At 37.7% G+C, this 13,500-nt stretch overlaps 1 protein-coding gene across 1 annotated transcript; it reads left to right on the top strand.

The window, feature by feature from the left end:
• The first annotated feature begins 9,811 nt into the window (after window positions 1-9,811).
• Window positions 9,812-12,807, top strand: LOC107478185 (uncharacterized). Its single transcript, XM_016098329.1, has 3 exons — window positions 9,812-9,855; window positions 11,727-11,814; window positions 12,058-12,807. Exons 1-3 carry the CDS (start codon window positions 9,812-9,814, stop codon window positions 12,805-12,807), a joined length of 882 nt encoding a protein of 293 aa, XP_015953815.1.
• Window positions 12,808-13,500: the final 693 nt, after the last annotated feature.

The following is a 13,500-nucleotide window of genomic DNA, read 5'->3' as shown; positions in this document are numbered from 1 at the left end:
TGAGGGTTTGGGTACAGTATGTTGGGGTGGAGGGTAAGATGATTTCCATCGCGAGGAGGACGGGAAGAAACGCTCCTCAAACAACTTGGCTAAAGAAACCCCCTGAAGAAGAGATGCCGGCGATCGTGCCTTCACCTCGCATTTTAGTTCTGGATGCAAACCCCCTGTAAAACAATCCAATAACAGGGTGTCGTCCATACCATAGGTTCTTGAAGCTAAATCATTGAAGGATTCAAAATACTTGTCAACAGAGGAAGTTTGTTTCAATTTTAGTAACTCTTCTCTAGGGTTATCAAATTGAGAAGGGCCAAATTGTATTTGAATGGCAATCGACAAATTCATCCAATTCCTTACCTGATTCAATTTTTCCCAAAGCTGAAACCACGCTAAAGCCCGCCCTTCGAGGTTGACTGCGACGACGTCGAGCATTTGATCTTCCGGTACATCATAAATCTTGAAAAATCTCTCTGCCCGATAAAGCCAATGGAGTACATCGTTTCCCCATTAAATTTAGGAAAATCCACCTTCAATTGTCGTAACGGGGCGAAACCAGACGATGAATGGGGTTGTGTAGGCGAGTTTACCGTCGGGGATATGAGCTGCGCTTGTATCGCTGCCAAGGACTGGGTAATCATGGTGAGCTGTTCATGGTGGAGATCGGCTTGTTCAGTGAGCTTGTTGATGGCCGCTTGCATAGTTTGCATTCGAGTATTATCCGCCATGGAGTCAATGAAAGCACCAATTTGTTACGAACGTAAAATGGAATGAAAAATTATCTACTCAAGCATGTTATAGGTGGGAAAAGAAAAGTATATAGTCTAGTCTAATATCAATTAAGACCGAAGAAAAGAAGGGTGTCAATCAAATGGTCTTGAGAGATCACCTGCAAGCCAAGAGCATAGCAAATAAGGGAAGGGGTTCATAAGAAAGATAAGCCAGAGAGGAGAAGAATTAACAGAGAGAGGTACTCACAATGTACTCTGCCCTTGTCTCCCACATTCTCATGCCTTTTTGATCTTTTCCTCTAACCAATTCAGTTATGGTATATAAAAAATTTAGTTTATAAAATTTTAAATTTTTAAATATATTTTTTTGTTTTTTATTCACCGAAAAATGCTGCATCCGAACCACGACGTCTGGACCCTTGACTTTTTTATTGTTTGATATTTTCAAAAAATTTAAAATAAATTAATTTAAAAAAATTAAATTTTTGAAATATTTTATTTTTCTATTTTTTATAATATTTTTAAAGTAAGAAATTTAAAAATTCAAAAAAAATAATTTTACAAATTTTTCGTTAACGGATATTGCAGGACTTTATTTTATTTTTCTACTTCTAATAAAAGATTTAATTTATTAATTTAGAAATCCAAAAATATTTATTTTATTCTCTCATTCACGGAATAATGTCTCATCTGGACAATGACACCTAGACCCTTGAATTTTTTATTGCTGAACATTTTCAAAAAATTTAGATTAAATTAAATTTAAATATTTAAATATTTTAAAGATTTTTGTTTATTGGATATTGTTGAAATTTTTTATTTTTCTATTTTTAGTTAAAATTGTTTGTTTTTATTTAGAAATTTAAAAATTAAAAAACAAATATTTTGCAAAGTGTTTGTTTGTTTTTATTTTATTACTTTTAGTTAAAATTGTTTGTTTTAATTTAGAAATTTAAAAATTAGAAAACAAATAGTTTTAAAATTTTTTTATTGGATATTGCTGGACATTATTTTATTTTTCTACTTTTAGTAAAAAAATAATTTTATTAGTTTAAAAATTAAAAAATACAAAAATTTTATTTTTTTATTCATCGGATAATGTTGCATCCGGAGCATGACGCTTGGACCCTTGGCTTTTTTACTGTTGAACTTCTTCAAAAAATTTAGAATAAATTAGATATAAAAATTTAAATTTTTGACTTTTTTTGTTTATTGGATATTGTTAGAATTTTTTATCTTTCTAATTTTATTAAAAAATTATTATTTTTAATTTGGAAATTTAAAAATTAAAAAAAATAATTTTTCAAATATTTTATTTACTAGATATTGCTAGACTTTGATGACATGTTATCATGTTATGTTTTTCTATGCTTTTTCATACAAGTAATTGATAATTAGTGCTTAAATATTGCATTCTTTTGTGCTTAAATAGTATATTTCTTTGATTTTTGATTTTATAAATTTTGTAGGAAATAAGAACAAAAAAAAGCAAAAAATACAAAATAAACTAAAAAGAAAAAAAGAGAGATTTTGGGCACATTTTAGAATTGAGGCACGCTTTGGAACCTAAGGCCAAGGCCATGGCATGATATATATGCCTTATGCATGCATTCAAGCCAATGAATCATGGCATTACATAAATGAACGCTGAAGTTCATTAATTAGCATTGCTAATAAAAATGAATGCATGTATAAAGCATTTAATCCAATGAAAGCATGCACGAAATCCTTGATTGTTAATGCCAATGAACTAATTGAATGAACCCACTAGCGTTCACTAGGCAATGAACGGAAGTTGGGCAGCAAGTATTCATTAAAGCAAGGGCGCTACGTTTGAAGATGTAACTAAGCGCTCATCCAAGAAAGAAAGGAGCGCTACGTTGAGTTAGTTCACTTTTTCGGGCTTGTCTTTTAAGCCTTGTGACAGCATGATCATGTCTTTTTCAAAGGACCATAACTTGAGCTACAGATGTCCAATTGATATGTTTCTAGTTGCGTTGGAAAACTGACATTTAGAGCTTTCTAACGATATATAGCAATTCATATTTGGCATGAAATAAAAGCACAAGTGAAAAGCATCTTTAAAGACAAAAAAATCAACAAAATAGGACAACCAAGGATCGAAAAGGAGGCAAGGCTCTAACAAAGCTAATGAGCGCTCAGTTAAGTGTTTTACCTTTATCGGGGGCTCTCCTATGCGCACAAAGGGTGCTCAGTTCATTCACTTAACTGAGCGCCACTCCTCATGAATTGTTGGCGCTGAATTGCTTCACAAAGGCTCGAAGGTGGAGCCACATTGCACAAAAGGGGCGCTCGGTTAAATGAAATAACTAAGCGCTATGAGGGCTGTGACAAGGAGTTTGGCACGAGACAATTGGAAGCACACAAGGGAGTGAGCGCTCAGTTCACTAACTTAACTGAGCGCTCCACTAGAAGCATGCGCAAACCAAATTTCAACTAAACACACCCTGACCCACCTGATCCAAATTCATCCAAGGCCAAATCCAAATCAATCCACTCTTCTTCAAACCCAAAGCAAGAAAAACTCATGACATAACTCAAAGACACAAGGATTAATTAGATTAAGAATTTCATTTTAATTGTAATTTGTTTTTCAATTTCATTTTCATTTTCACTTTGTAAAGCCTATATAAAGCAACATTTTCATTTTTGTAAGGAGGTTGGCTCCAATAGGGAGCAAGTAGAATAGAGAGCTCTCTCTTTTAGTTTTTCTTTTTGAATTTGAAGAATTGAAGATCAAATCTAAGTTTTGCTTTCTATTTCATTTTCTTTCTTCTGCACACTCTACTTTCTGATTTGGAATTTTGGGTTGAGATTGAAGAAATTCTGTTTCATTCTTGATCTGAAATCCCTCTTGTTCTTCTTCTGCAAAATTTCAGTGAATTGTGATTTGAATCAAAGTTCTCTTTACTGCTTTCATCTTTCTTTCTTCTTCAATTTGTTTACTGTTGGATCAAGGAAGGACTTGAGATCTAGACTTATTTTCTAGTCTCATTGATCCCCTGAGATCTTCACTTGTTTTTTTAGATTTTGCAATTGATCTTTCTTGCTGTTTTGATTTTTCAAGAAATTTTTATTTTCTGTTTAAGATCTACTGCATCTCATTTCATATTCTAGTTCTCTGAATGATTGCACTTTGAATTCTCTTGTTTAATTTTGAATCCCAACTCCCAATTCCTTTTATTCTTCCTGCAATTTAAATTTCTAGTTGCTTGATCTATTGCTTTCTTTAATTTCCAGCACCCACTCCCCTTTACATTCACTGCAATTTACATTTCTTGTCATTTAAGTTTTTGCAATTTACATTTCTTGCTCTTTAAGTTTCTGTCCAATTTACCTTCTGCACTTTAAATTTTCTTGTCATTTACTTTCTGCTGCATCAATTATCACTCACCAATGTTAGCTTGACTAAACTAATCACCCACTAAAGTTGCTTGATCCATCAATCCCTGTGGAATCAACCTCACTCTTGTGAGTTATTACTACTTGATGCGACCCGGTACACTTGCCGGTGAGTTTTGTGTCGGATCTTGATTTCCAACACATTAAGTTTTTGGCGCCGTTGCCGGGGATTGATTAGATCAACAATGATTAAGTGGGTGAGATGTCTAGATTAAGTATTTTCTTTATTTTTGTTCTTTTAATTTTCTGATGTGAAGGTGTTTGTGTTTTTGCCTCACTAAGCAAATCTCATTTGAGACATGAATTTCAATTTTATTTGGTGCTGTGTTTTACAAAATTCAAATGGAGTTCAACTCATCTTGTGATAAAACAAATTTTATGGGATATTACCCACCATCACAAATCTCTAATGGTGGCTGGGAATATCACCAAGAAAATGCAAATTCTGAGCACTCCAATCCATGGAGCTATGCTTTAGAACCACAAGATGAGCAAGAGAATCATATGGGATATTGCCCACCACCACAAATTGATTCAAGTCATTATTCTAATGGTGGCTAGGAATATCACCAAGACTCAACAGATTATGAGCAATCCAACCAATGGGGACATGCTAATCAAGACAATTCCATGGAATACTGCCCAACACCACAAAATAATTCACGTTACTATGCTAATGGTGGATGGAAGTATCAACAAGGAATAAATGAGTATGAACACCTCCCAGAGCCACAAGATGATTCATATTGCTATAACAACTACTCAAATTGTGACTGGAAGGGTCAAAATCAAAGAAATCTTAGTGATCCATACTTTGTTCATCAAGAAACATCGTCATTGGTGTGTGCTTTCAATAAATTCATGGAAAATTGTCCACCAATGCTACAAGAAGATCCATACTGTGATGAGTTTCACAATTCTTCACATTGTGGATGGAAGAATCAAAATCAGGAAGCATTTGATAGTTCATACTCCATTGATCAAGAGCCATCATCACTTGAGCAAACCTTTAATTCCTTCATGCTAAATTGTCCAACCTCACCTCCCAATTCCTCATTTGAAAATTCTTCATCACTTGATTATGTCTCAACACACAGTTTCCTCTAAGATCCATACAACTCATCTCACCAACCACAAAATTCATTCCATACCCCTCAAAACAACTTCACCACAACATATCCATGCCCACAAAATTTCTCTCAACCTTCATCATTGGAGCTAGTAGCTGAGGATCCCCTTCAAAAGTCCAGAGAATTATTGAAAAGTGATAAACCCCATTTTTAGGGTTTATCTTGTGTTGTATTTAGAGGATTTTATCACCTTTTCCCACATTTATTCAATGAAATAGCATGGTTTTGTATATTCTCCCTTAATTGTGCTTAAGAGTGAAAACATGCTTTTTAGATCTTAAAATAGCTAAATTTAATTCACCTTGATTCTATTAGATGCCTTGATATGTTTTGTTAAGTGATTTCAGGTTTAGGAGGCAAAGATTGGATCAAGGGAATGAAGAAAAAGCATGTAGAAATGGAGAACTCATGAAGAAATGATGGAACCAAAAAGCTATCAAGTCTGACCTCTTCGCACTTAAACGACCATAACGTGAGCTACAGAGGTCCAAATGATGCAGTTTCAGTTGGGTTGGAAAGCTAACATCCGGGGCTTCGAAATGATATAAGATTTTTCCTAGTTGCACCGCGGATAGGGACACGTACGTGCACTGTACGCGTACGCGTCGTTGTTGCCACCTGGTTCACTTATGCAATCCATGGCCAGCGAATTCTCAAGCCTTGTGGGCCCAATCTAACTCATTTATGATGCTATTTAACCCAAGGATTGAAGGAGAGGAGTTACCATTTAGTTTAGTTTAGCTTTTACATGCTTTTAGTTAGTTTCTAGAGAGAGAAGCTCTCCCTTCTCTCTAGAATTAGGATTAGGTTTTAAATCTAGATCTACTTCTTCTTCTCTCTTCTAATTCTCACCTTTTCTTCCTCAATTGATCTCTTGTAGTTGTAGAATTCTTCTTCTCTTGTAATTTCTTTGTATTGATAGTTGTAGTTTGTGAATTCTCTTTTGTAGATTTACATTTCTTCATTAATACAATTGGTAAGTTCTTCATCTTTTCATGTTTGATTTGGTTTTCTATTATTGATCTCTTGCCATTGTAGTTAGATCTCTCTTTAATTCTTGCATTTAATGATGTTTACTTTTATTGTCTACTAGGTGTTTGATAAAATGTCTCTTATAGCTATTAGTTAGATTTTGTTCCTCTTGGTTTTGGTTGAGTAATTAGTGACTCTTGAGTTGTCAAACTCCTTTGTTGATTGATAATTAGAAGTTGCTAATTGACTTGAATGTCACTAAAGCTAGTCTTTCCCTTGGGAGTTGGCTAGGACTTGTGGAATCAAGTTAATTCATCCACTTGACTTTCCTCCATAGTTAGAGGTTAACTAAGTAGGAGCAATGAACAATTCTCATCACAATTGATAAAGATAACTAGGATAGGACTTCTAGTTCTCATACCTTACCAAGAGCTTTTCTAGTTATTAGCTTATTTCCTTTGCCATTTACATGTCTTGTTCATTATCTCTAAAATCCCCAAAAGATACTTCATAGCCAATAACAAGAACACTTTGTTGCAATTCCTAGGGAGAACAACACGAGGTTTGAATACTTCGATTTATTAGAATAAGGGGTTTGTACTTGTGACAACTAAATTTTTATATGAAAGGATTATTGTTGGTTGGTACGCGGAATCATGATCGCACACTTTTCTTCACAACTCCGCACAGCTGACCAGCAAGTACACTAGGTTGTCCAAGTAATAAAACCTTATGCGAGTAAGGGTCGATCCCACAGAGATTGTCAGCTTGAAGCAAGCTATGGTCATCTTGTAAATCTCAGTCAGGCGGATTCAAATGGTTATGGGGTTTTGATAATTAAAAGATAAATAAAACATAAATTAAGATAGAGATACTTATGTAATTCATTGGTGAGAATTTCAGATAAGCGTATGGAGATGCCTTGTTCCTTCTGAATCTCTACTTTCCTACTGCCTTCATCCAATCCTTCATACTCCTTTCTATGGCCAATGGCTACCGTCTGTCCTCTTAGTGAAAATAGTCCGGCTACGGGTTAGGTGGAACTAATCATGTAATACCCGGTCTAACCGAAATTAATTAAATAATAAGTTAAGTAGGAGCGAATATGGTTGGAAGATTTGGAAATTAAATTTGATGATTTAAATATGATATTTGGATTCAGTAAATTTTTCCAAGTCGGAAGACATAGTTTTCTGCGTAAAAGCACGCAGTGAAATTTTGACCGGAAGTACCGGCTGAGATCTGTCTGGTACTACAGCTGAGAAAATTGATTATGAGTAAATAAGATTAAGAAATGAGGAATTATAATTAGGGGAGGTATAAATATTTAAAGTGCGATTTGGAGCGCTAATCTTAAAGGTTTTGGCTCAAAATTGGGCCAACGGACAAAAATAAGTGAACCGGGCCTAAGTGGGCCCAAGACCCAACATATATAAACATTATTTATGAGCATTTCAGCTTATTTTACCCTAAAAGGAAGGGTTGAGGTGCTGAAATTGAGAAGAGAGAAGAGAAGAGAGAAAACCTAACTCTCTTTGATCTTCAAACCACCATAACTTGAGCTACGGAGCTCCGATTGATGAGCCGTTTACGGCCACGCATCGCTCTTCTCATCCTCTACAATTCTATCTAAGTTTTGTGGTGAGTATTTCATTCATCTCTGCCCAGTTTTCGAAATTTCCCACTGTTACACGTTTTTGGGTAGTTAGTGTTGAAATCTTGTAATTTTGGATGTTTAGGGATACTCCAACATGGATTCCAAGTGAGTTCTATCCCTACTTCATATGGGATGAGGTAAGAAGTGCTCAAACCCTTGTGATTTGTCATTTTTATAAGCCCTAGGTTGATGTATGTATGTGATATTGGTTATGTTAGTGTATTTGATGATCTTGGTGCACAATTGGGACAAATGGTGTCGCTTGAGAAGCTTTGGTAAGGCTTGGGGCTAAGGTTGGTAGAGACTTCTAAAGAAGAGGCTCAATTAGTTTGGCTATAAGAGGTACGGTTTAAGTTTCATTTAAGTACCGTGTGGTGTGATGAGAATTCCTAGGCTAGATGCCCCTAGGATTAAGTTTGGATTGTGTAAATGGTTGGTGCTAATATGCATAGTTGGTATGTAATGTGAATTAATGATTGGGTTGAGAATTGTGTGGCTTTGTATGCTTGGTGTATTGAGAATTTGATGTATTGGGTAATGAGTATTGATTTGTGGTTTATGCATTTAAATTGTGAATTTGGGCCGGAGGCCGTGAATCTTGGACCGGAGGCCGGAAAGAGGTAAGGAAGGTAAGTTGATGTGTGCATTGTATGATGACACAAGTGATTGGATGAATTTCAGATAATGAATATGCGAATGCTTGGGTTGATTATTGAATAATAATGTTTGAGGAGTTGAAGTGTGGAATTTGGTAATTTTAGGTGAAATTGTATAGATGAGGTATGTTTGGTTTTGGTTGAGAAATATTATGTGGTCATATATGTGATTATGATTATTGATGCCTTGATGGTATGAGCAAAGCGTTAATGTATGAGTTGAGGAGGCTTGATGTTGATTTTGGTATATTTTGATTGATTTCAAAAAGGGTTGAAACTAGCATGTTTTGGTTGATTTTAAAAAGGGTTGAAAATGGCTTGTTTTGAAAAGGGCACCTTGTGGTTTTGTATGAAAACATGGTTTTTGGGCATACTTTGATGGGACATAACTTGGACTCTGGATCTCCGTTTTGTGCCAAACTTGTTTAAAAGTGAAATTGGATCCGGGATATCCATGCCCTTTGAAGAACGGGCGAAAAACGATTTAAAATGAGAAAGTTATGTCCGTCGGAAGATTGGGGGTTGAATTTGTAAATTCTGCAACTTTTAATTTAGAAAAATTTTTAGCAGAATGACCCTCCATGCGTAGGCGCACTTGGCGCGTACGCATCGTTCTTCAAGAAAGCACCATCCACGCGTGCGCGTACACGTCGATACACTGCACCCAATGCCCAGCCATTTTCCCGAGAGTTGTGCCAGAGTTGTGCCAGTTTTGTGCTTGGGGAGTAAATGCACCCACGCGTACGTGTTGCTGACGCATACGCATCGTCTGGCTGTGTTTCAATCTGCGCGTCCGCGTCTATGACGCATACGCGTCGATGAGCTTTGTGGCCATCCACGCGTGCGCATGAAGTACGCGTGCGTGTGGCCCTGTTTTCATCCCAAAGTTGATTTTTGAGTTTTAAAAACTAAATCTCATACTTCTAAGCCTCCGATCTCACCCCTTATGTATTAAATCATTATGATATGCCTAGCAAAGAGGAAGGAGCTAGGGAATGTGGTAACTTGCGAATGAAGCAAGGGGAAAAGTTGTGATCAATGATGATCAAAGATGATTATATGAGATATGGAGGATGACGGTGGAAGTACCGTGTATGCCATGAGCCGAAAGGATATATTTATTGATAAATGGCTGGTTCTTGATTGAGCCATGAGCCAGATGGCTGAGTTATTGCCGGGTTACGGCAAAGCCATTATTGATTATGGCTGAGTATACATGCATATATGATTAATGAATGAATGTGTGAAATGGATAATAATGGAAAATGTGGAAATGTCATGTGTAACCCCGGGTAGTAGGAAGTGGCGTTGTCCACTTGCTCCGGCTATGAGACGGAAAAGGATGTTTATGATAAATGAGTTTAATTATGGAGTTTCGAATGAATGTATTTGTGATACCTGGGTAGTAGTAAGGGTTTGTGGTTCGTCCCACTTGCTCCAGGTTAATGTTTGAGATTTGATAACAATGATGATTGCTTTTAAACTAAATGAATGTATGCTTTGAGATCCTGGGCAGTAGCAAGGGTTGTGGTTCGTCCCACTTGCTCGAGGTTAGAGATTGTGACGCCTGGGTAGTAGCGGTAGTAGTGGTGAATCCACTCGCTCCAGGTTGAGCTTTTAAACACCCGCCTGGGTAGTAGCCACAGTAGTGGTTGTTCCACTGGCTCTGGGTTGAGCGAGTAGTAGCAAGGGGGTTGTAGCTCAAACCTACTTGCTCCGCAAGGGGTGTTTTTGTCCAATGGTTAGCTACTAGAACATGTCGGGTTGGCTATATAATCGACAGATGATATCATCAGCCATAGGGCAGGCATACATCATTTGCATATGTTTGAATTGTTTAGGTTTGCCTATTTGTTTTGGATTTCTACATCATATATGCTATGTTACCTGATTATATGCCACTTGTTCTACTTGTACCTTATTTGTGTATTACTTGCATGTATTACTTGTGTCTGTACAACTGAGTGACCCCTCATGTTGGTGTCGGTGGATGTTGAGGGCTGTTCTTGATGAGGTGAATTGATGATGCGATTGTATGATGATGATGATTTTTGAATGAGATAATTTGAGCCCCTTGGGTAGACGCAGTGATGTGATTTCACTAGCTCCAGGCGAGGGTATGATGTATTGATATAGAGTTGCTGAGGTAGAACAACTGGTGATGGTTTTGCTTATGAATCTGAGTCTGATTCGTGGAAGAGTCAGCGAGTTGGGAAACATGTGTAACATGAACTAGATTTAGTATCCCCTTACGACAATTGCCTATTCATGGATTAGTGAGAATCTAGGCTGGATATTTGGTGAAGAAGTTTAGGATGCTTAGTGAGTTTTTATTGTAGTGCATTGTATTTATTTGGCACTTTTACTGTACTGGGAACCCATGGGCCCGGGGTTTTCATTCCGTATATATCTCTTGTTTTTCAGATACAGGTCCAGGTGCTCAGAAGTGAGCTATGGTTCGTCTGAGAGACGGCGAAGATCTTTATTTTCTCTACTTTGTGTTTTGCTTAGAATCTTTCCACCTTTGTTTTGAAAAGATTATATTATGTATTGAACTCGTTTGAACTTGCCTATAGAGGCTCTCATGTTTCTTTTGGGAGAGATTAGGATATACTGTTGTCAACTACTTTCATACTGTACCCTAGCCGGCCTAAACTTCGCGGGTCGCGACTAGTGTCTATTACTTTTGTTATATATATCTATCTGTTATCTATCTCTTAATCTCCTTTATGCCTTGTCCGTATATCACTTTCGGCTTCACAGTTTAACTTTTCGTTATCGAAACGTGAGTGATACGTCTTCGTGATTTATTTCTACTCTTTTCAGGCTTCTCGATTAATGCTCCTTTCGAAATTACCTATATTTATATATTAAAAATTCACCTGAGAGTCGTACCATCGTAATATCATTGACTTATGACTCGAGCATAAGGATTTGAATATTAGGGTGTTACATTATGGTATCAGAGCAATTCGTCCTCGTGAGCCTGAGGGATGGAACTGCTTATGCTTCAATGCATACTCTGAGTCTGTGCCTGTGCTAGTTAGGGTATCTAACCGATACATCTAGCATGAAGTTCATGAGTGTACCTTTGGTACTTTGAAGCACTATACTTCCGATATTGAGACTGATCAACTTGATATTGATTGTTCGGTGTGTATAGGAACCAGATGGCACCTCGTGGACCTAGTCCGAGACATGAGAGAGATCGTACTAGTACTCAAGAACCGGAAATCAACCCGAATAACCTGGTAAACCTTATGGCGGTGTTGGAGAATATGGCTGCTACTATGCAGGCCACTGCGGAGGCTCTTGGGCAACAGATAAACAATAATGGCAATGGCGAAAGTGGAGCTCAGGGTCCGATGACACTGGCAACTTTCTTAAAGGTTAATCCACCTAAGTTCAAGGGAACCACTAATCCGACTGAAGCTGACACCTGGTTTCAAGCCATGGAGCGAGCACTGCAAGCGCAGTTGGTGCCTGAAGAGCAGTGTGTTGAATTTGCTACCTATCTGCTCACGAGGGAAGCATCGAATTGGTGGCAAGGGGCTCGACGTCTCCTGCAGCAGGGGAATGATCCTATCACCTGGGGTGCCTTCCAAGTGGAATTTTATAAGAAGTACTTCCCGAATTCTCCTAGAACGGTCAAGGAACTTGAATTACTGCTGCTGAAGCAGGGTACAATGTCCGTATCTGAGTATACGGATAAATTTGAGGAGTTATTCAGGTTTTCTCATATGTGTCAAGGAACCCCGGGAGACTTCGAGGAATGGAAGTGTATTAAGTATGAGGGAGGACTTCGAAGTGAAATCCTGAGCTCCGTTGGACCGATGGAGATTAGGGTCTTCTCCGAACTTGTGAACAAGAGCCGTATTGCTGAAGAATGTGTGAGGAAGGCTGTTGAGGCGAAGAATGACCGTCGGGAGTCCCACCGCAGGGAGCACAATCAAGAATACCCAACAAGGGGTCAAGAGTTTAAGAGAAGAGGATACCCACAACGTTTTCCTCAAAGGCGAAATGACCTTGCGACGAATAAGAATTCCCAAGGAAAAGGTAGGAAAAAACAAATACTGGCTGCTTCGGATGTTTTGAGCTGTCAGAGATGTGGAGGTCATCACCGAAATAGACCGTGTCGTTATGGTTCAGGTTTGTGTTACAATTGCAGAAAGCTAGGACATTTGGTCAGAGATTGCCCACACCGGAAGGACTGGGAGACTGCCAGGTCCGATTTTCGTACCTGAGGTAATAAGAAAACTGATAACTTAATTCTTTACCACTTTAGATAATGCTGAAGGCTGGTATTCACTCATAATACATGGTCGAATGAAAAATTATGATCTATTCTAGATAACCCTAAGTTATCTTAATAGAAGGTTTGGTGAGCATAAATGATTAGGCAGGCCTTTAACGGAAAGCAACCTCAGAGTGGAATGACTGGTGGGCGATGTCAAAGCCATCATCCGAGAACTCCGTGTCCAGGTAGATTGGGACTTTGCCATGGTTGTAGAGGAGTTGGACATGTGTCCTAGAAACGTCCTAAGAGGGTCAATCGGAATACTACCAAGGACCAACAACAAGGTCGTGTGTTCACTACAACAACGGGTGATACCGTTAGATCCAACGGTTTGGGAATTGGTAAGTGAAAGATTGGTAACAACGTGTTAAAAGTACGATTAAGTTGGTATGTGGTTTTGGCTATCATAGATAGAAATCTAGTGAATGCCATTCATGCTAAGTTGTGGTTGAGTACTTGAGGGAGTAAGTGATAGAGCTCGCACTAGACGAGAGATCAGAATAAAGCAGCAAAAACTTGTGGAAGCAGTAACACATGATAGCTACGAATAGGAGCTGTAAAAGTTTACTATAGTATCTTATGTTTGAATACTAGAAGGGTTAAGCGGGTTACTGCAAGTAATGATCCCCAAATAGTTGGA

This window comes from Arachis duranensis, chromosome 3, assembly GCF_000817695.3.
Source record: "Arachis duranensis cultivar V14167 chromosome 3, aradu.V14167.gnm2.J7QH, whole genome shotgun sequence".
In the NCBI taxonomy this organism is placed as follows: domain Eukaryota; kingdom Viridiplantae; phylum Streptophyta; class Magnoliopsida; order Fabales; family Fabaceae; genus Arachis; species Arachis duranensis.
Note: the sequence above shows the minus strand (reverse complement) of the source record. Positions and strands in the feature narration are given on the sequence as shown.

Bases quoted from the DNA above. Each gene is read 5' to 3' on its own strand.
- LOC107478185 (XM_016098329.1), top strand. From the start codon at position 9,812: ATGGATAATAATGGAAAATGTGGAAATGTCATGTGTAACCCCGG. The intron at 9,856-11,726 runs GTAGTAGGAAGT...CGGTGTGTATAG, and splicing joins AATGTCATGTGTAACCCCGG to GAACCAGATGGCACCTCGTG. The intron at 11,815-12,057 runs GTAAACCTTATG...CCTGAAGAGCAG, and splicing joins AAATCAACCCGAATAACCTG to TGTGTTGAATTTGCTACCTA.